This window comes from Haemorhous mexicanus, chromosome 17 (genome assembly GCF_027477595.1).
Source record: "Haemorhous mexicanus isolate bHaeMex1 chromosome 17, bHaeMex1.pri, whole genome shotgun sequence".
NCBI lineage: Eukaryota > Metazoa > Chordata > Aves > Passeriformes > Fringillidae > Haemorhous > Haemorhous mexicanus.
Genome location: NC_082357.1, coordinates 2776409 through 2798746, shown reverse-complemented (window position 1 = coordinate 2798746; position 22338 = coordinate 2776409). Strand labels below are relative to the sequence as shown.

At 45.2% G+C, this 22338-nt stretch overlaps 1 protein-coding gene across 3 annotated transcripts in view; it reads left to right on the top strand.

Annotated features, from left to right (window-relative positions):
- AXIN1 (axin 1) overlaps positions 1-22338 on the top strand; it is a 71889-nt gene that overhangs the window by 21986 nt on the left and 27565 nt on the right. For all 3 annotated transcript variants that reach the window (XM_059861382.1, XM_059861380.1, XM_059861381.1), the window contains exon 3: positions 18005-18145. In XM_059861382.1, coding sequence (XP_059717365.1) covers positions 18005-18145 — 141 coding nt within the window. The remainder of the gene's footprint in view (positions 1-18004; positions 18146-22338) is intronic.

The window sequence follows — 22338 nt, the reverse complement described above, 5'->3', positions numbered from 1 at the left end:
AGAAGATTAGGAATTCTTTGACAAAGGTTGAGCCAGGGCAATGCTGCCTTATCATTTGTATGGTGTCCTGTGGCAAATCTGTAATTTAAGTAGGTAGGTTGTTCCTAAACCAGCAGTATCTCTAGTCACCTAGAGATGCTTTTTTTTTGCAAAAAGTTTAAAAAATGGGCACAAAACAAGACTGAGGCAACTCTAGATGCTTGTCACTGCAAGAGTGCTCATCGCAGGACAGTCAGAACCAGAGCCTGCTGTCACTTCTGAAGTCTGTCCTTCCCAAGTGCATCTCCAGGCTTGTCCCAGCCCTTCTCCTCCCTCCCACCCTGGGGTGAGTGAGCAGCACAAATGCTGTGCATACTGGAGAGGAAGCAGGGAGGGGGCAGATGGGCCAGCAGGCTGTTAAGCAGCCAACCTTGCCCTCCCTGCAGGCTGCCTTGGTGTGCTCAGCCCCAGCCCGGCTACAGCAGGATTTGGTCCCAGCACACTTCCAGCCAGCAAGTCATGGCAAGCTTCCCCAAGCAGCAGTTTCCACTTTTCCTCTTTGGTGTTTATTGTTTTCTTATTTGGGGAACTGGCATCCATGATCAAATTGGAAATGTGGTTAGCATCAGCCTCCGACGCAGCAGGATTTTACCCTTCAGATTGCTCTGAGCCTGAGCACATCTTCCCCTGGACAAGTCGAGGGCTGCACAGCTCTCTTGTGACCCACTCACTTGGGCAGTGATGCAGCACTCACTGTCTTCACTGCTGAAAGACCATCCCATTCAGTCTCAGGAGAGCTGCAAAGTGCTGGCTTGGGCTAAATCAGGCAAATAGTCCCTTTGTGACAAAGTTTCCAAAATGTGGAGGTTGCCCGAGTGCTAATGGTTTACAGTTAGTCATTTAATGCATCAGGAATAGGTTACTTTCTGAATTATTTTGATTTCAGTCTAATGTGTTAATAACATGAGTCTCTGAATGAAAATGTATTTTCAAGTCGCTTTAAGTATTTGCTAGCACAGTAAGTTGAACACATATGTGAAAGAAAGGGCCATCTGATGATCTGCTATTGTTCTCTTAATTCAACCCACCCCGTTTGGGCCACTCGGCATGAATGGCTTTGTGTTTGCTAATAAAATCATGCTATGTTCCCTGCAACATATGTTCTGCATGTCCCAGCTAGTCAGCAGCAGTAAAACCTTATTTTTATAGGTTTATAATGTTACCTTCTCAACTGTGGCTTCTTTTACATATAGCAGTGCTTCCAGGTTTGGCCTTGGCACACTGGAGCTCACAGGGGTGGCCATAAGCTCATGTTTCTGGCTCATCTCCCCCCTTTCCCCTGGCACCTCAGGTACTTGCTCCCTACATAGCTCATCAGTGAGTGTGTGCACCTCCTCACCTAAAGGGTGCTGTGTCAGCAGCCACTGGAAGAGAAATAGGAGTGTTCTCCTTGGACTGCATCCTCCTCTCCCCAGAATGTTTGGATGAGCCCAGCATCCAAATGCTTGGACTGTCACAGCAAGTGGCTATGGGCTCTACAGTCCTTTCACCTGCTGGGCTTAGGAGACACAAAGTCAATGTGGGGAGTGCTCTGCTGTTTTGTGATCCCAGGAGAGCTGCAGCCATCCTGACAGTTTCTTTGGGCAGTCCCTAAGACAGAGGGATGAAAAGCAACCTCTTCCTTAGCACAGCATCTCAGAGAGGGCTGCTCTCAGCAGTTGGCTGGCAGTGGTCCTCCACAAGCTATGTCCAAGCTGCAGGGAATCAGTATGCAGAGCAGTTGCTCCCACTCCTTGGCACATTGTTTTTTAAGGACTCTAGGGTAGAGGGGATTAGACCAAGTTCTTGGGGGAGGAGAATAGCCAGCAGGGGATGGCTAGTCATTTTTGTTTCTTTTGTAGCACAAACAATCTCTGCCTTACTACTCACAGGGCTCATGAGCCTTTGTGATATTTATTTGGCTGAAAGATTTGGAGACCTCTGGTCTAGATAGCTCTCCAACTGAGAAGGGGAATTTAGGCACTTGTGATAGCGTGGCCAAAGAAATTGCAATAAATATTTGGGAGATTTTAGTGCTGGCATTCATCAAGAATGGTTTAGCAGAACAAAATCTTTAGTGGAAAGGATGGCAGTCCAGCTGAAATGACAAAGATGTGCCTGGGCTGGCGTTGGCACATCTTCCACACTTCAGGGATTAGAAGGAATTGTGTAATAGCAGCATAATGATCTGCAGAATTGGCTCATTTAAACTTCAGCTGCTTTTGTTTAGGAGATGGACTTAAAATCTGAAACTGGGTCAAAATCTTTTCTTGCTCTAGAACTAAAAGTTCCACACATTTTAGACTTAAGTTTGAAGAGCCCTCTCTGTTACTGCTGTTCAGCCAGCACTTCTGGGCTGAATTTCAGCCAGACAGGTGACCTTGCCCTGCTAGTTCTTGTCACTTGAGAAAGTGTTGATCAGGATCAGATTTTGTAGGGTCTAATGATCTCCAACACATCCTCTCTGGCTGATGGAATCATGGTCCTTGGTTCCTCTTTAGGACTGTTGGAAATGTCTTCTCTCTGAGGTGAGGAGCTGAGCAGGCATAGTTCTGGGGGTATATTCAGTCTCCTGGATTCCTACCACATCTTTACTGAAGGTCAGAGTTTTGTCACTTTGTGAACTTGCCCTAAACTACCAGCAGGACACAAGTCTTCCTCTGCAACGGACTTCTCCCCATAAATGAGGCCCAAGTCATTCAGAGCTGTTGTGGCCCTGTTTCTTCTCTGTTTGCAGCAGAAAACAAAATACCCAAAACGTTTTTTTTTAAGTGCAGCTGCATTTCCAGCAGTAGAAGAGGATTATTCTTGCTTGTTCCAGGGTCAGCTTCTTGCAGACATGCATGGCCTTCTCATCTCCTGGGGTTGGCCCCAGTCAAGGAATTATGCAGATACTTCTTTGCTCCAAAGTTCCCTAACTTTTCCCAGATAATACAGTCTGCAGGGAGAAGGAGGGTTTGCCAGGTTAGTGTCAGGAAAGGTTAGCTGCTTGGGGAAGTCCTCTTCCTTACTTCTGGATAAAGCAGTGTGATAAATTACTCTGACTGCTCACCTGGACTGAGGTAGGCAATCCCACCAGGCAGTCACCCTACTGCTCACAGGAAAGGAACAAAGTGATCCTGCCCATGGAGAATCCATGGCACTAAGTCACCAACAGTGGAATTCATAAATTCCTTTATTATTGCTAAAAGCTGCAAATGCATCTGCAGAATACGCAGATATCTGTTATCATCTCGAGCAAGGAGATGATGCCATTGAGTATTAACAACACACACATACACCCAACAGAGCAGCCTTCACTGCCTTCTTCACTGCCTTACAGTGTGAGTTTTGCATCACCCTGTGGATGTACACAGAGCCCAGGAAGGTCACTGCTAGAATAAAAACCACTGGCAAATACTGTCCTCTCTTCCCTGGATGTGACAAAGTACCAGCAGCAAAGGTTGGCAGCAGTGTCACTTTGCTGTCACATCGTGTCACACAGGAGTCCCACCACTGCAGCTGCACTTGTACAGGCTCAGACAGACACTGGTGTCACAAGCTCCTGCATGTTGTGATTAATTCATCTACAGTTTTCTTTCATGAGTTCAGGGACGGGTGCTTTCATCAACTTTGTGATCAAAATGTGTGCCAAGGATATTATGAGTCATATTCCAGACTCACTCGTAGTTTTAGAGAGGGGATTAATGGGGATGTTATAATATTGCTCATTTATGCTATAAGCAGAGCTGGCAGCAGTGGCTGTAGTCATGGTTGCCCAACATTCCCCATTATATAGAACTTTGTTGTAGTTGCTCATATCTTTATCAGACTGTGTTGTTTGGTGTTCTTCCATGCTGAGATTCTGCCTCAGGCTGAATTATTTTGGCAAATTTTAGTAAAAACAGAGAGGGAGGAAATTACATTGTTTTGTTCATGTCAGAGTCTTACCATTTACTTTACGTTGATAACCTTCCAGTTTTCCCACTTTGAAGCAGGGGTTTGGCAAGTGGGTTGCTGGAGGTGGGAGGGATGCTGGCAGCTTGAACATGTATTTTGCCATCCATGTGAGAATTTATTCAATATGACTGAATTATAAGCTTGTGAAATGGCACAAGCTCTATAGAAGATGGTTTAAAATTTTGGCAGTTAGAGTATCCAGAAAGTGTATTTACTGTGATGGTGCTCATGGCTAAGACTTCAGAGACAGGAAGCTGCAATTCCTCCTGCTGCTGATCATGGAGCCTTCACCACTCATTGTTAGGTGAGCCAGCTCTCTCTCTTCTCACAGCCTCCAGAAAACGAACTCACAAAAAAAAAAAAAAAAAAAAAAAAAAAAAAAAAAAAAAAAAAGGGCTTTTTGTGCAGTGATGGGGAGGAGGTGGTGGCGGGGGGGGGCATCCTCCAGCAGTGAGCAGGTGGTGTTGGAAGCTAGCAAGAGACAAACTGCACAGGGTATTGGAACTGGGAAGGGGTTTTCCAATCCCTCCCAGAGCTTTTGGGTGCTGTAGCTGAAACTGCCTGTACTTCAGCCTTCCAGCTTTTTCCATGCATGGGGTGGCTTGAGCCAGAGGAGCCAGCAGAGCAGGTAGGAAGGAAAGTGCACAGGACATCTGCATTGCTTCTTGTGTCATTGAAAGGCCCTGTAGCAGCAGAGACAGAAGATGCAAGCAGGAAAACAGAGGTACTTCTGTGCTGGCTTTTGCCAGAGCAATGCTGCAAGACGGCTCTTCTCCCTGGGAGAGAGTCACTGTGTGTGCCTCAGCTTTCTGTCTGCTACTTGAGACCCAGATCAGACTTGCTGATGTGCTGAGCATGCATCAAGGCAGAAGTCTTTAAAAACACTGAGTGTTGGGCCCAGAGCATTTCAAATTGAGCACCCACGTCTTGAGAAAGTTGTGACAGTTTCAGCATTGCAGTTGGCTTTTTGTGCATTAGACAATAATGGCTCTTCCTCCCTCCAGAGCAGCAGCACAAGTAAATACAAGGTACACTTGGGGAAATTGCCAAGAGGAATCTCCAGCAAATTGGAAATTTGGAGATTTGGTGATTTTTCCCCCTCTTTGTAGTTTACCATCACCCAAATCTTACGTTGAGTGCAGTAATGCTGCACTCAACGTAAGATATGGGTGACGTTAAAATACAAAGAGCGGGAAAAATAAGGATATGAATCCATTTATCCTGTGCCCTGAGCAGATGAAGTTCTGCAGAGAGGAGATGAGATACATGAGCAGAAGAGATATGTTTTGAGCAGAAGATACATTTTTTCCTACTTACAGATTGCTTTTCCCTGCTGTCTTAAGGAGAAAACATCTAGAGCAGTGATGCATTCCTGTAGACCTGCCTGGTCAGTGGAATTCTGTCTGTATGGTGTGGCCCACATGCACTCAGTTACAGATGGTGGGTTTGTGTCACACAGATGGGCTCCAGTGTTTCACAGCTCTTGTGCTTCAGGCCATACACAGAAAACAGCCTTTCCCTTCATCTCTGGAATTTCACTTCTGGTTATGGCACGTCTGATGATTGCAATGTGGCAGTGGGTCAGACAAGCTCCGGTGCTCTGCTTCTGCTGTTGAAGAAGAAAATGGTGTCAGTAACACGTCATGTCAACTGAGAGTGATTGTAAGCCGACACACTGCCATCCAAAATGCAGAACTAAACTAGGTCTCACCTCTGGGGCTACAAAAATGTGGCTTTTGCCATGGTCTGAGCTGTGTTCAGTGTCTGGGGAGTTGTCAGCTGGAGCATTTGAAGTGATTGTAAGGTCTTCTTTCCATGCAGGTTTTCTGCTGAGATCAGTTATTCAGAGCACTTAAGAGTCTCTCCACACTTCCCCATTTTTACTAATTATCACAGTGTCTCTGGAGCCTCCCTCCTATATTGAATTTGGTTGGGTGTCAGCAAGTGTCTTGTACTCAGAATTTCTGGAGGGATTAAAAAGGCATCAATGGAACACACGGAGTTTGCTCATCTAGCTTTGTGTCTTTAAGAAACTGAGGTAAAACCCAAATATAGTAATCTTTTATCTGAACAGTGGTTAATTTGTTTAGAACAAAAAGCACATTGCTTGCATTGTCATTTATTCTTCCTCTGTGGAGCTGTCAACTGGTTTTAATTGTATAAAGATAAACAGGAATGGAACAAGGCTTCAAACAGTTCTTTTATAGCACTTGGAGTGGACATGGTGCTTCATATATATACCACAATAATGCATACCAGATGAAAAGATACTGTGGAATTTGTGCAATAAAGGTAAAAGCCCATATATCTGCCTGTTCCAATGGATGAGAACCAAAACAGAAAAAATCTTGAAGGCAAAAAAAAAAACAACAAACCCCAGCACAGTTCTTGAAGTCAAGTTTCACTTGCTGTGAAGTGCCCCCAGGAAAAACAAGGACAGGATCTGCCCAAGCAGTGGCCAAACCTCATAAGGGAATGGACCACAAGTATCAACCTCCCAAACACTTAAAGGTGTTTCACCTCCCCCCAGGTCTGGAGTTTAGCTGGACCCTTTGATATTGCTGTGTCCCAGGAATGCCCTGTGAGCTCCTGTGCAATTTGCCTATGAGCAACGCTTTTATTTTTAATTTTTTCCCCCCCTCTCTTCCTCTTTCAGACGATTTTTCTCAATATTTTAATATATGTTTCAATGAGGTGAACTGGTTCTTGCACCTTGGATTATTTAGAATGCCTCTGGAGATGTGTCACCCTCAGAAGCAGAGCATGTCCAGCACACAACCTTGGAGTCAAGGAATTCCCAGTCAACAGGGATCACTGAGTCACCTGCTCTGGCTCCCTTTGGATGCTGGTCTCTTCCATCTTTCTTACTGCTCTGAAATTCTTTGCTCTTGGATTGCCAGTCAGACACCAAATTTAGATCCATTTGTAAAAGAACAGCCACAAGAAATGGGAAACTGAGTCCACTGACTTCATTCTTCCTTTTTAAATATGACTTTGTGTGACTTCAATGCAGCGATTGATGGTTTGGCTTCCAGGTCTGGCTGGAGATGCAAGGTTTGGTGACTGTCCCAAAACTAGGAAAGAATACTTCATGCTCACCATCTAAGAAAAAGTTACTTTAATCTTTGTTTAAAAGGAGGGCTGTTTGTAGCAGCTTTACCAGACTGTCTTTCCCTCTGTATGCCTATTTTCCAGGGACAACAGCAAGTTGTTTCCTGCTAGTCTGCTAAACTCTTAAAAAAGAAATAAAATAAGTATCTCTAGAAAAGGAAATACCCTTTTTAACAGCATCTGTCTCCCTTAAACACAGTTTCTGTGTTTTACATTCTTTCTGGTGGTTGTTATTACACTTCTTCTGAGGATTTGTCATTGCTGTCAACCTCTAATAGACCTTGTCAGAAGGACAACATGACAGTCCACCCTCCTCTTGCCCCAGCCCCTGCATTATATTGCCCAGGTCGGCTTGAGCTGGGAAGGAAAAGTCAGATTATGAGCTCCCAGTAGTGACCAGGAGACTGAGTTAGGATTTATACTTTTGTTGTGATGCTGACATCTCTTGGGAGCTGAGCAATAAATAATAGAGCAAGTTTAAAAGCTTTTTGCAGCTTGCCAGTATGTTGTTGTTGATACAGCCTGCCATTTGTTAACATCCAACAAGTATCCTTTAATGACCCCATTTGAGGAGCCTGTGAGACTCCAGAGCACTGCTAGAGAAGCTCTGTTTTGTGGTGTTGTACTTCTGAGACCTACTTATCTCTCATGGTTGCAATCAGCTGACGCTTATGAGCTCTTGCTCATTATAAAGTACTGATTGGAGGCAGAAGTCTTCTGCAGGGGTACTTCTTTTCTGTCCCAATCTAATGGTCTCTTGACTTTAAACTTTAATATATTCCCTAGAGAGAAGTAAAGTTAAATAAGACTTTGCAGGAATTTTTAATGCAAAGGTATGAAATGTCTTTGTTAAGGTCTTTTGCTAGACTGAGTTGTTTTTTCATGTGCTGCCAATATCTGATCCCACTTCTTGACCTTTAATATACACTGAGAGAGAAGATTAGGATGCTTCTAATCAGCTGAATCTCCCCTCTGGGAGCATTATTAAATCTTGACTCTCAGCTTTATCTCTGCCAGGTCTTGCCAGCCCTCCATGGTTTTGGTTTTGTTAACAGCTGAGGTCAGAGTTCACTCACCTCAAAGGTTCTTGTTCAATGGGGGAAGTTTCTTGGATCATTTCTGTAGGAGTTAAGACACCAGCGAGCAACTCTGCTTGGAGGCAGACCCCTTCTCTTCATGTGCCTTGTGAGCCAGACCTTAATCAGTGAAATAAAGTCTTTTATTTAGTGCAGGATTACTGCTAATTCTGCCCACCTCATCATTAGCAGGGCTTTGTCAAAGGTCTTCATGAGCAAAGCTGAGTGGTTTTGAGGTGCTGAGTTAGGTGCCTCATAGGCATTCAGAATACTACCTCAGCTGGTTTCCTCTGCCATCCAAATTTGTAATTTCATTAAAATTCCAAGTTTGTTGGCAATGAATTGGTAACGAGTATTGAGTTTCATACCATTGTTTTGAGGGGAATTCAAGTGAGGCTAGCAAGTCTGTGGTCATGCAGCTCAGCTTATGTTACATGGCCCAGTGGTACAGGCAGGCAGTTTAATGTCAAAGCTGCGAGTAGTCCTTGTAAAACAGAGCCCCCCTGAGCTGCATATCTTCCCTTTTCATTTCAGCCATCTGCAATGCCACTGTTGTGATTGAAGTATTGGGAAATTTATCCCTGAAAGCAATACGACAACGGATTGCAGTGCTGGGGTTGATGCCCTCCTGAAAAACTTTGGTGGTCCAAGGAAGGACTGAGCACCCATGGTCTTATTTAGCCCTTGGATTTCAGTGGCTCTCATTCATCAGTGTGGTCCATGTACCTGTGTATGTCCCTGCCCTGTTGTACCTTTTTGAACACACCAGAGGCTCTGTAGGTATGTAGGAAGGCAGGGAATGATCTGGAGTCATTGGCCAAAGCTGAATGCTTTGTTTCCATCCAAAAACTTACTCATTCTACAGACCTTGGTCTTAAGTTACTGAACTTGCAGAGAAATCTGCTTGTAATTTCTTTCTTGTTGAGCAGAAATTTTGGCAAAGAAGAGTCAAGTCACTGGAGAATCCCCAGTTCTGCCTGGTTATACCAGGCCTCCTCAGATCTTTCCTTGGAACAAGCAGGCAAGAGGAAATACTTTCCATTTCAGAGAAGCATGGACAAACAACATTGCTTCAGACAGAGAAGAAAAGTGGCAGACGGAGTTACAGTGCTGAATCCTGCTGGCCAAAAGCATGCTCTTGCCTTTATTTAGTCATTCCTGGAACACAGTGTTCTTATTGTATTCCTCCTCACCCCGCTCAGTGCCTCTCCTCGGGCTCAGGGCTCGGAGATGCCCCAACCACGGTGCTGGCAGGTTTGGGGGAGTTAAAAAAAGCATCAAACACATCTCAGCAATGGAACCTCTCCCTCCTTGCCTGACATCGGGTAAGCATGTGTTCTGAAAACCTGGATCCCGTTAGAAATGTTCCTGCTGTCTGGAAAACAAAGTACTTGCTCGCCTGGTTTAGTCATTAAGTAAATTTGTGGTTTGGTTGAGACAAAAAATAATGAAGAAAAGCTGTTGAAATCCTGGGATTAATTTGATAGTTTGCAGGCAGTTGTGTTTTTAAGTGGAGCTGCTGCCTTCTTTGTGTTGTGAGCAGACCCAGGTACAAACCTGGGCTTCCCTCTTTCCCTGTGCCTCAGAGCCAGGCATTTGGAAGTAATTTGTTCCACGAAGGCCCTCTCGGTGCGGGCGAGGGGGTTGCTCGGGGCCGGGAGCCGCCGTGCGTGGGTGTCGGCACAGCCGGGCTGGAATGCCGGGAGACGCTTCGGGCTGCCCGTTCCATCCGCACAGGGAGCACAGCCCGGGCTGCAGGCAGGGACTGAGCTGCCTTGGCATGGCGTGGAGGAATCTGAACGGCCAGAGGTTCACTGCTGTTACTCCATCTGTGACATGGTGGCCCCTTCTGGGAAGGATTGTTTCCTCTGGACCTCCTTTATGTGTCCCAGCTGCTCCGCCTGCCTTCCCAGGGAAGGGAAACCATGGGGCTAAAAGCAGAGAGGCCCATGCAAAGACCCCACAGCACTTTGCAAAGTGGTTCCCCTCTCCACCAGCCCCAATTTACCTGGGACAGTCACCAAGGAAAGCAGAGAGCGGAGAGCTGGCACTGAAATGCTGTCTGAAATGCCTGCTCTGTGTGTTCATCCACTTAACCACACATATATATGTATATATATGAAATCACTTGTATTAAACAGAGATGTCAATTCAGTCTGAGAGGCCAATTAGCAGAGTGGAGAGCTCTTGCCAATCAGCCTCTGTTGAATTTTCCCCAGCTCTGAGTTTAAGCAGGGGAAAGGAGACTGTATTATCAGCCCTCTCTACCTGTGTCCATGCTAGCAATTCTGGTGCCCCAGGAACAGCACGTTTGGAGGGTCAAAAAATCAGGGATGAGGATTCAGATCCCACTCGTTTCAGGGGTTAACCTGCTTGGATGTTCAACGCATCACTGCACAAGCTTGATTCTGTCCCTTCCAATAAAATATTAAGAACAGGTCTCCTGTGATGTGTTGTCTGGCAGACGCCAGGACGTGGAGGTGAGCGTGGCTCATGGGTGGCAGCAGTGTACCCTGGATATCCAAAATGCATACACACTCCTGTGTTTGCCCTTTTTTTGTAGCTTCTCAGGTCACTACAGCAGCTTTTGGATGGCTGATGCAACCTGGCTGCTCTAAAGCAGTGAGGCTCTTGTTCAGTTGCAATTAATGCAGCCAAATGTCCTGTATATTTTATAAAAAATGTCCCTAATATTGTCAGCATTTCATGATGGATAAAGATTCATATGAATCATGTCATCATTTAAAAAACCAAACAAAACTACTATGTTATGGTATAAGCTCAGGCTAATATATTGAAATTAATCTAGGCAGATACCTGTTATTGTTAGATATGGAACAGAATGTTCTGCAACATTTGCTTTATTTCAGGAAGATGATCCAATTGTCCTGTTAATTGTCGTGCAGACATTGCATTGCCCTTTTTTTTTTTTTTCATTTTAATGAATATCTTGTGCTTTGAGCTATTAAATAAATGAGGTTTGTGGTCTTATTCTAGGGAAGACATGCATTGTTTTCAGGAAGGACTTGCTTTTATTGTTTGTCCCACTCAGATTTTTGCAGTTTTGATTTTAAGTCTGTAACTAGAGGACAAAATCCTTTATTACACTGGGGTGATGAGTGAGCACAGCCTCGCCCTCCATTGGGAAGGAGGAGCTGGGAGGGCTGTTTTGGAGATGCGCAGTCAGATGAAATCTTGAGGGACTTGTTCTACAGTTTCCTTGGAACACAGTGGTTTCATCCTGTTGTCTGAAAGCCTTTCCTAAGAAGGTTAGGGTGGCGATAGGGCAGTACAGCTACAATATTTAGCCTATCTAGTCCTTATTTGCCTCCTAAGGCAAACATTTTATTTCCTGTATTTCAACTTCCTAGATCCTCTCCCCCACCTTGCTGTATCCTATGATCTTAATTACTGGTTGCAATTAATGCATCCTCTGTAAATTAGTCCTGCCTGAGAAGTAGCATATCCTTGGTAAATGCAAAGGAGTTAGAAACTGGAAACTCAGTCTGGTAAATCTTGGATTTAGCTTTTGTAACTGTGCTTTAATACTTCACAATAATTGCTGAAGCTCCCCATAAAATAATCTCCATGTAGTCCTAAAATGGAGTTGAGTGCCTTAGAAGAAAAAAGAAGAGCCCTTATCTGTACTTTTAGTTACATTTTTATTTATTTCCCTTCTTCCTCTGGTGTGGGAGGATGAATACGCAGGGAAGAAGATACAGATTTGCAAAGGCAAGGAGTGCTAAAGAGCGTCGTTTTTTTCATCAGCTTTTAAAAGCCAGACTGTAATCATAAATTCCCTGATAGCTGGAGCATGCAGAAGTCGTCTTTAAGCCTACAAGTGACAGGCTGCTGTTGCTTTTCAAACTTCAGATTTCATTTTTTTGTAAGACACAACTTTGATCTGGTTCCTTTGTAATGCTCTGCAGAGCGCAGGGGCCGCTGCGCTCGCCGGCTGCAGAGCTGGAAGTGAACTTTCTTGGCAAGAGCCATCTGGAGACCTCAAAGAACAGATTAACTTGTCCAGAATTGATGTGATCTTTGAAGAAGCTGCCCTTGCCTGGAACAGATGTGATTAGCCTGACATTGGCAGTGATAAAGTTGAGATGCACAGCGGTGTCTGAGTACCCAGAGTAATTGGGAAGAGTGTTAAGTGGAGCAACCCCAACAATCTGCAATCAGATTATCAGGTAAATCCCCAATTTTAACCTCTTGAGCCAACTTTGCATCTTTAGCATAGATCAAATCCAGTCAGAAGTGAATGTTTAGAGCTTTGCATCTTCATAGACTTTTTGTTCTTAGTTCCAAAACGTCCCCATGATAATGATTTGGGAGAAGCTGTACAATACAACTTCTGTGGTAGTTGTTGGTACCACAGACTGGAAACAGGCTTTTCTGTTCAGATGGTGGATTAATGTAATCTTGTAAGCTGGACTCTGTGGTGGATGCTGTTGTGATCCCTTGTTTAAAGGGGACCCTGCTGCTGGGACACTCCTGTCAGCACGTGCTGCTTAGACATGCTGAAGGGCTTTGCTTTGGCTCCTACATCATAAACCAAGATGTGCAGCTTTTCATTTGATTGACTGGTTGTGATATTGAAATGTGGAACTGCATGAAGGATATGACAGTCACCTGCTTGTTGGTAGATATAAGTTTTGGAAGTAAGTGGCTAGCTGGAGACTCAGCAACCTGTGATTTTAGAAGGACTTTTTGTTTCTTGCGTGGAAGTAAGTAACTTTTTAAATTATTTTTTTTCCACACTGAGTAAATGGAGCATGTCAGAATAATGAGCTGGAAGGATGTCTCAGCATTGGACTGCATCCTCCCAGTGACAAATGCAAAATGACCAGGGACACCAAATAAGAGTAATGCCTAGTGCTGGTTTCCTAGAAATAGTCATCTTCAGAAACACAGGACTGCAAAAGTTTGAGCTAATTTTTCAGAAGTTGGTGTGAAAAGCCAGGGTGGGAGCACAGAATGAGTAGTTGGGTCCCATTGAGTTGCAGTCCTGGTCTGTGGTTTTGGGGCACCATCCTTCAGCCCAAACACCACCCACCAGAAGAGGAAAGGAGGAATTGTGTCCTGCTGTAGGGTTGCTCACCACAGGAGGGAGGGCATCTCAGCTCCTTCACCTGCCATCAGCTGTGGTGAGACATCTGGAGTTTCGGCAGAGCTCATTTTGGGGTGTCCTTCTGTGGGATTTGCCAGCATCCCCAGAACTCCTGCAGCTCAGAACTTTCCATGGTGACTCATGAAGTTCAGGTGGTTATGGCATCTGGAAAATGAGATTTCTCCCATGTTGAAAATGAGCTGCTCACCAAAGCTCTGGTGACCAAAGCTTCAGACTATGGCATGGGAGGAAAACTTCTGCAAGAGCTGTTTAGGGAGAGTGCATTGGAGTTTTATGGTTGTCAGCTTCATGAGTTATTATCTCTTAGATTTGCTAATACTGTGTCTCAAACAGCTGCTTCCTTGGTAGTGCAGGGGTTTGGAGGAGCTTCCCATGCCACCAGGGATTTTGGAGTTCCTAGATCAGGGAGATGGGGCACCCTTGCAAAATGAGGCCTGCCTGGATTCTATCACAGCTTCAGTTCTTTTGAGGAAAAATTTTCTTCCAGAAAATGTCAATGCCATAAAAATTTAGTGCTGGAGCTGGAGAAGGTGGTAGCAATGAAAACTTTGGATTGATCATCTTCCCTGTTAAAGTGGGAGCTGTTCTAGCCATGCTGCAACTCCTAGCAGGCTTGGGAAGACCATGGCTCTCAGACCTGCCAGTAGAGTGTTGTGCAACTTATTCCCTCCAGTGGAAATTTAAATTCTACAGAAATTAGTTGCCTAGAGGCTTTTCATCTTCAAGGAAGTTTTCTTCTTTCCTTCGTGGTTTTTTTCCCATGCTTGATGAAGAACATTAGTGAAGGAGGTACATAGCTGGTGAGAACCAAGGGGAGCGCCACTCGGATTTGGCTTTGGAGGCGGGATCAGTGAGCTCTTCCTCCCACTGTGGGTGCTGAAGGTGATGCAATTCTTCCCCAGAGCACACTAACCCTGGGGTTTTTGCATAGAGCAGAGTAGCATGTTTGGCAAAGGTTGGGGACTTTGCATCTTTGATTTAAAATGGAAATAGCCATTGGGAGAAGTTGTTTGAGAGAGACTGGGGTTCCCAGGCTGGAAGGAAAAGGATGCCCTTAGGAACTTGGGATGCAGTGAGAACTCCACATAGAGCAAGAGTACTGAAGAGGACCTCATCTGTCTGCTTGCTTGCATTGAGACTCCAAGATCTGATGATGCTGAGGTCCCTAGTGCTGGGTGCTTGGTCACAGGAGTGAGAAATCTGGGGATGGATGGGATGCAGCCAAGGCAATATGCAAAATACACCCAGAACAGGTAGAAGGAAGCCTTAAGGAAATTCCTGCTGTTTTTCTACAGCAGTTTAGGCCCTTGTCAGCATTACCAGAATGTGCAGTGATCAGCAGAGGGCTTAATGCAAAGAAAAGGCAGCTGGTCAGGCTGACTTACTCGGGTCGCTGTGATCTCTGTTATAATTGTTCCCTATGTGATTATTTTGAGGGTTGAGCAACTGAGAGCTGCAGAAGAGACATGCAGCTTTATTTCTGCAATGTGTTAAATGTTCTGTGTTCATTTCAAAAATGCTCGTTGCTCTTTCTGTCTTAAAAAATGAGATAAAATTCTGGAAGGCTGCAGGAATTGTTGTGAAGTCTAACTTTAAATGCTCACCTTTCCTTTTATCGCCCTTATCAGTGCATAGAGCTCAGTATGTGAGGTTTTTAGCTGACATTTCAAATCGCTCTGAGGGTGCCTGAATCCCTTTTAAAGCAGCCTCCCCTCCCAGATCAGAAGTGACCAGTTTTTTTTGTTAGACTCCATGTTCCTTTAATGTTTTCCTCCTAATAGATGTTGAAAGCGTTCTTCAGAGGCACGGCACAAAACATTCAAATAGTGATACGAGCCAGCTGAAGAGAGTTGTCAGGGAGAGAGAACATTAGGAGAAGGATTGAATACAGATGGATTCCTCAAAAGTAATGTAACCTGTTATGATTGCTTTGAAATCCTATACCCTTTCCATCTCCTTACGCTTACCAAAAGTTTACATTTGCATTGATGTATTAGAGGCAGAGCTAAAATGGAAGTAATCCCTGTTGTATACATGCTTAAGTGTGTAATTTTAGCTAAATACAACAGTTGTGACCAAACCCGCATCCTCAGTGAGGAGACCACAGCTAGGGAGTGTTGTGGGAGAGCCCAGCCATTCCAACTCCTCCAGCGGTGTCAGGGACCTCCCAGGACCCATCTGCTCACTCTTGGTTCCTTCAGCCATCACAGCTGCACACCCAGCAACCTCTTCAGGTGCTCTCTGCTGCTCTCTCTTTGTATCAACAGATACAAAGGAGAAATTGATTGCCCTGTGCATTTTATTCTGTATATTTGAATGCTTTCTTATTATACTGCTAGAATAATCCATGCCTCTTGCAGAGAGTCCTGGCGAAAGGTCCACTAGAAGTTGGTGCTGTATTTTAATTGGATTGTCCAAAAATCATCCTTGTCTTTGCCCTCAGGGAAGGCCTGAGCTATCCATCATTCCTGCCTCAATTTAAGAGGTTGTCTCAGCCTCCATCACACTGCTGTCATGTTGGATTTGACAGGAGGGTTGCACTGCACAGCTTTCATTTAATGTTCAGAACTGACCGTTCTGCACGGGGAGAACGGCTGAAGGGGGCTGGTAAGGTTTTCACTTATTATCCCTTGCTTTTTAGGGTGAACTTGTTCCAATTATTTCCAGTACTTGCCCTAGAAAGCTGTTCAGAAATCTGATGGAATATAGAAATGAGTTTGCTCCAGTGCACATCTGCAGCGACTGACAGAAAGTTTGCATGCTAGAAGGTGTCTGTGGTGATTGACCATCCCAAGGCATCCCTGTGCTCATCCCCAACTGACTCTGTATTGTACCCAAGCATGGAGAAACCTCACAAGGCTCCCTTCTGTCAAACAGCCATGAAAAGCCTCAGCTGGCTCAGTTTTGAATGCTCTTTGCACCATTCTGCAACTGTGCTAAGCTTCATCATCCAAGGAGAAGGAGTTTGGAGTTTTGGTTGGTTTGTGGCACACAGCATCGTTTTCTCTTTCTGAGAGTAGGGGAGTCATTTGTTTCTAACTGACCCCATAATGCACCTGAAACAATATGATTTTTCCTAGTGACCAGTGAATATCCATGATCCCTTGAATTACAAGGAAAGCAGGTTGTATGCTGAGGACCCAAAGAGCATGTGAATAGGAGCTGGGTGAGCAATGCATTAGCTGAAAGCTGTAACCCTGTCCAGTTCAGATTTTAAAGTACTTTGGTAATGCTTCCATCCTGGTACACCGTGTGCCATATTTTACATAACAGCATCCAAAAACCTCTGCCTTAAATGGGCTCTCTGCCAGTCCCAGTTCCTGCAGTGCCTGTCCTGCATTTATACTCCTTACAGATATATACAAACTGCCAGCTTTACCCTTTGCTGGTGTCTTCTCACCTCTGGTCCCTCCATTTGTGTGTTTCTCATGGGTTTCCTTGTCTTGTCTAAATGTAAACTCATTGGGGCAGGGGCTGTTTTCTTGTCCTCTGTAGCGTTTTAACCACTACAGTAGAACCAGAATCACTTTTCTTGGCAGAACACGGAAGCACACATTGCATGATGTGCCCTCCATGGAGGTGTTTGCACAGGGTGTTTGCAAATTACTGAGTTACTAAATAAAGGATGATGCAGATTAACTTCTTGATCTGAACTGAAGCAGAACTCTGATTTTCAGAGCTTGGAAAACTCAGGAATTCATCAGCTTCAAGATATCTTAAAAATGCTGCTCTTCATGCAGAGAGGCAGGCAGGGAGAGCAGGGGATTAAGTGCTCTTTGGTTTATGTGAACATTTCAGCTTGTTCCTTCTTCTGGCACATTACAAAACAACTTGCAGGGGAACAAGATGCCTGCATGGCCTGTCTGTCCTGCAGGGTGGCAGAGCTGGAGGCACGTTGGCAGCAGTGGCTTTTCTATGCTGGTGGCAGAGTGAGCATGAAGGAATTCATGCCTGCTTGGTTCACAGGCTGCTTCAACATCAGGTCTCTTCCTGAGCAAGAACTCATTTCCCAGGTTAGCTCCTGCAGGCAGCCTCCCTTCCTGCCCTTTTGCTGAAGAGAAGGAGGTTGGCCTGCATGTGTACTTAAATAACAAGGCATGGGTTGTGTGCAAAGCTTTCATAGATCCCTGAGCAGACTGTCCCTGGAACAGCTAGTGTGATTAGGTGGTCCTTCCTGGTGGAATTTGCAAGTGTCCAATGTACCTCAGTGCAACACTGGAGGTTGTTTTTAGGTACTGTGCTATAAGCAATAGCTGTTTCTTGCTTCTCCTCATTCCCTCTACAAATGTGTTGGAGGGATGTTAAAGAAAGCATAGAATGGGTGAGCTCTGTTACACATCTCTCCCTGTTGGAAGAGCAGAATCCTATTTTGACTAAGAAAAATGCTGTATTACTGTCTAGGTATTGCTTTTAGATTCTCATAGAATGACAGCGCTGAGCAGCTAGCCCATGGATTCCATAAACCCTGATGGAAACAGGACTTCTTCCATACAGTCTCGTTCCCTCCCTTATCTCTAACAGTGTCATCTTCATTACTCCATGAATTCCCTTTTTCTTTCAGTTATCAGTCAGACTGTTCATGGCTGTGTCAGTGCAACTTAGTGTGAGCACAGCTTATTCTGTAGCCCATCACTGAGGCTGGGGCTCCAGGCAGAGTCCTTCTGCCTGGTGATGCAGAGCATGGTCAAGGTTGTGTCCTTCTAACTTGACTCTCATTTTTCTCTCACAGGCATGGCTCGTGGAGAGAGCCTGTTAACCCCTACTATGTCAACACGGGCTATGCTTTGGCACCAGCCACCAGTGCCAATGACAGCGAGCAGCAGAGCATGTCCAGCGACGCCGACACCATGTCCCTGACAGACAGCAGCGTGTAAGTAACTCCTGGGGGACAGCCACCCGTGCCTGCAGCCCTGCTGCTCTTGGGCTCTTCTGGGAGAGAGGCTTGGGATGGGGGGGAATGTCTGAAAAGGCCATGACCAAGATCATTCTCACTGTCTTTTCAGTTACTTTGTCACTGTGCAGGATGCTCAGCCTTGCCAGTTCTTGTGAACGTTTGCAGCATAAAATATTTTTGAGCAATCTCAAATAAATGGTGTTCTGTCAGAGTTTCTGCAATGTTTCTTAAGCCAGGTGCAAGAATTGGTAATGTTGGATGACTTTGTATAACTGATTTGAGATACATTATCTTCTGAATGTTAGACAGAGCCTTCTACTTACCTGGGTTTCTCTTAAGATTTTATGCTGCCAAATTCTCACAATCACCGAATGGATCAGGTTGAAAGAGACCACAGTGGGTTATCTGGTCCAACCTCCCTGCTCAAGCAGGGTCGTCCTAGAGCAGATTTCACAGAATTGTGTTCAGATGGTTCTGAATTACCTCCAGTGGGGGAGACTCCCACAGCCTCTCTGAACAATCTGTTCCAGTGCTCAGTCACTGCAGAGGAAAGTTCTTCCTCATATGCCAGTGGAACTTCATCAGTTTTTGCCCATTGCCTCTTGTCATGTTGCTGGACACCACAGCGCAGAGCCTGGTCCATCCTCTGAAACCTTCCAGCAGATGATGGCCATTGATGAGCTCCCTTCTCAGCCATCTCTTCTTGAGGCTAAACCGGCTCAGTTCCCTCAGCCTGTCCTCATAAGAGATGCTCCAGTCCCTTTGTTGCCCTCCTCTGGACTCACTCCAGGAGTTCTGTGTCTCTCTTGTCCTGAGGAGCTCAGAGCTGGACACAACACAGCAGATGGAGTAACAGCTCAGTCTGTGATTGCTCTGCAGTAGGATTGGTGACTGACCAGTTCTAGTTTGTCTGGTGACCACTGCACTTTAGCACAACTTGTGCTGTTAAGCCCCAGCCAAATATGTTTTCCCTTTCTGTCTCTCATGACAGCACCCTGTATCTCACCCAAGAGATGCCTTCCTTAAAGATGGTCTGCAAAGAAAGAAAAAAGGGGTTATGAGATTTTGTTGTGACTGCGTCTTTGTGATACAAAAAAAAAAAAAAGGATTTGGGGAAAAATATTCACTGTTTGGTCTGGTTTTTAGTAGTGCAAATGCAAAGTGTCTTTCTGTAGAGTAGAAACCCTTTGATTCTTCAGGCAAGAGATGACAGGTTTACAGAATTAGGAGAAAATTTTATTAATGGCAGTGCTGTAAACACAGAGTCCTCCAAGAGGCTCATTTAGTGTCACTGTGAGTGTCAGCAGCTGTCAGACCTTGGTGAAGAAACTTTCCAGCCTGTGCCATGGATGCTGTTAATGGGTGCTGCCACAGTTCCCCACCTGCCCAGAGTTCATACAGTGACACAGGGATTGTGCAACATGGCCAGGGGGTTTCTGTGTCTGTGGTGCTTGCCCTGCCTGAGCCAGTAGCTTGCTCTTCTCTGGCTCCACAGAGTCCTGGGGCCATGTAGGAGCAGCTGTGAGTTCATTCTGCACCCTGACATCAGCTCCTCAAACATTATGCACGAGGCAGACCTTGGCCAAGGGGCCTGGGAGGAGGAGGATGCCCCCAGGACAGAACCCTGTAGACGACCACTAATTAAAGGCTCCATTTGATACAAATCCAGCTGCTCTGCAATTCTTCATATGCATCAATTTATATGGAGGAGTGCTCTGAAGCTATCAGGAGTCGTGTAACTTCTTGTTATCAGGAGAGACAGATGTAAGAACTCTTCAAAATTAATTAGCTTTTAGCACTTCCTCTCTCACTGATCCAGCAGGCTCGTGGGGCTGCACTGATGGTTATAGCTGTGATAAGTTGTGATCATTTATGCCAGAATTCTTCATCCTCCTAATTTTTATTTCACTAGCCACAGTTTGTTTTTTTCACAGGCAGAATAATCTCTTACTGGCCATCCTATGCTTCTTTTTCCTTTAGGCGTTTTATCCCTCCTATGCCCACCACAGGCTGCTTTTAGGACTTTATTTACCACCAATATGTGCACTGCCTTCTGCTAATAACTAACCCAATCCTAGTGGTTCATTTTAAATAAGGTTTGAACTTCATAAGGGTGAACCATTCTTTCTATGCCTTTCAAACTGGATCCATGCAGAATCCAAAACTGGGATTCTGGATGTACAGCCTTGACCTTTGGCTTACGCAGATTCTGGCTGTTTTCAGCACTTGCTCTTCATAACATGATTTAAAACTCCAGCACCAGATTTTACTGGGATTTTACATGGCACTGCTGAACCTATCTTTCTCCTGAGTTTCAAAGAAATTTTTGCAGAATTGCTCAAGGCAGCAAAAATGAAGAACAACCAGATGAAGTTAAAGAAGGGACTCCTGCTGCTTGACAAGACTTACATGTCTCAGTGCTTTGAATTTAGGCCTTCTCTGAGGAAAATGGCAATAAAAGCCTCGTTTGCTGATGAGCGAGGTTCTTCCCTCTGTGTGCTGTTTACACACAGCAGTCACGCTCAGTAATGAAGAAATCTGGCTTCTGCTCCAAGGCAGCACATGAATGAGGTGTGATTCAAGGCACAAACCTCCATCGGACCCTCCATCAGAGGAAAATCTGTCTGGACAATTGGGATGCAAACACTGGCTAACTGAGGAATGCTAATAAACCAGGAAAGCAAAGCATGATCTTCAGTGCTGGCCAGCTCAGGCCAGTGGAGAAAGCAGGCACAGAGCATTTGCTACACCAGTTCCCTTCCAAGTTTTGATGTTGGATTGATCCCAGCAGCTGTGGGGTTTGGAAGTGGCTGCATGCAAAGCCTCTAACAAAGACCTGAGTGATGCTTTGCCTGTCTCAGCTCCCGAGCTGGGGTGATTTTTTGGGAGTGGCCAGCTCACCAAACATTGTAAAGCTGTGATGTTACAAGCACACTTACCTAAGAGGCCAGCTTTCAACAGGATGTCTTTCCAAGCACTGTTAAATATTATTGTAATGGGTTGAATTTATATAACGAGTATGTTATCAGTCCCTGTTGTTTGAATAATTTGCTTTTTGAGTGGCTTAAAAAACATTGCTCTTAAGTGCCTGCGCTCCACTGATTATTTTTCAGTCTTCCTGTGTCATAGGAATTCCTCTGCCCTTGTAGGCAAAACAGCTCTGGTCCTCTCTGCTGAAACCTGTTTTTATAATCAGCAGGGCAGCTGTGTTGTTGTAGCTGGTTTGTGTGAGGCAAGGTCTGGGGAGGACGCAGTGAGAGGCTCTGGCGCGGCCACAGGTTGGGTCGAGTCACTCACCGCCGATGTTCCCTGCAGGGTCAGTGCTAAGTCAGGGATTTGGGGCTCTGCCTGCCCCATGAGCTGCTCAGAGCCTGCCCCAGACTTGCAGCAGCATTTCCAGCACAGTCCTAAACTGCTCTTGCTGTCTCAGATAACCCTTCTTGAGGATAGCATCTTCCCAAGTGGAGGAGGTGAGTCTGTGGGTGGGAGGGGTTGTCACAACAGGGATGCTTGAGGCAAGTTAAGGCAACTGTAGGTAGGAAGGCAGCGGCTGAAACCATTAAATCTCCACAGCTGAAACCATTAAATCTCCACGTGATGTTCCAATTCAGATGCAGAAACGCATTGGGTCCATATCTGTCTTGATTTCTTCAAGAGCTTACATGGTAAACAGGAGATAATGTCTCCTCTTTAGCCCAGTGTTGTGCTCCAGCTGAACAATACTCCTTCCTGTTGGTCTTATCAGGTGTCCTGGCTTATCTGAGTTGGGAGACAGCTTTGCCTTCCCCCAGGCACTTGGGAAGCCCTTGGAGCCTGTGGGCTTGGCCAGAGGGATGCTCCTTCTTCCCCAATTCCTGTCAAACCTGCTGCAGAGTAGGGATGGCCAATCCCCCCGAACAAAGGGGTTTAGGACAGTGGTTATTCCTTCAAAAAGTCTTGCAGATTAAATGCTATTCCCTGGGTGACTGGCTTTTAACCAAAATGCCTGGTGATTTTACTATCACACTTCTTTATGTGAGAAAAGTCTCTTGTGACAGAGGTGCTTTGATAAGAGTAATTGGTAGAAAATACCAGTTTGGCTGTGTATTTGTTTCCTGTCTCTCCTAAGGCTAGTGATCCAGTATTACCCCAAGTTTTCCTATATTTAAACAAGTTTAGCAGCTTTTTAA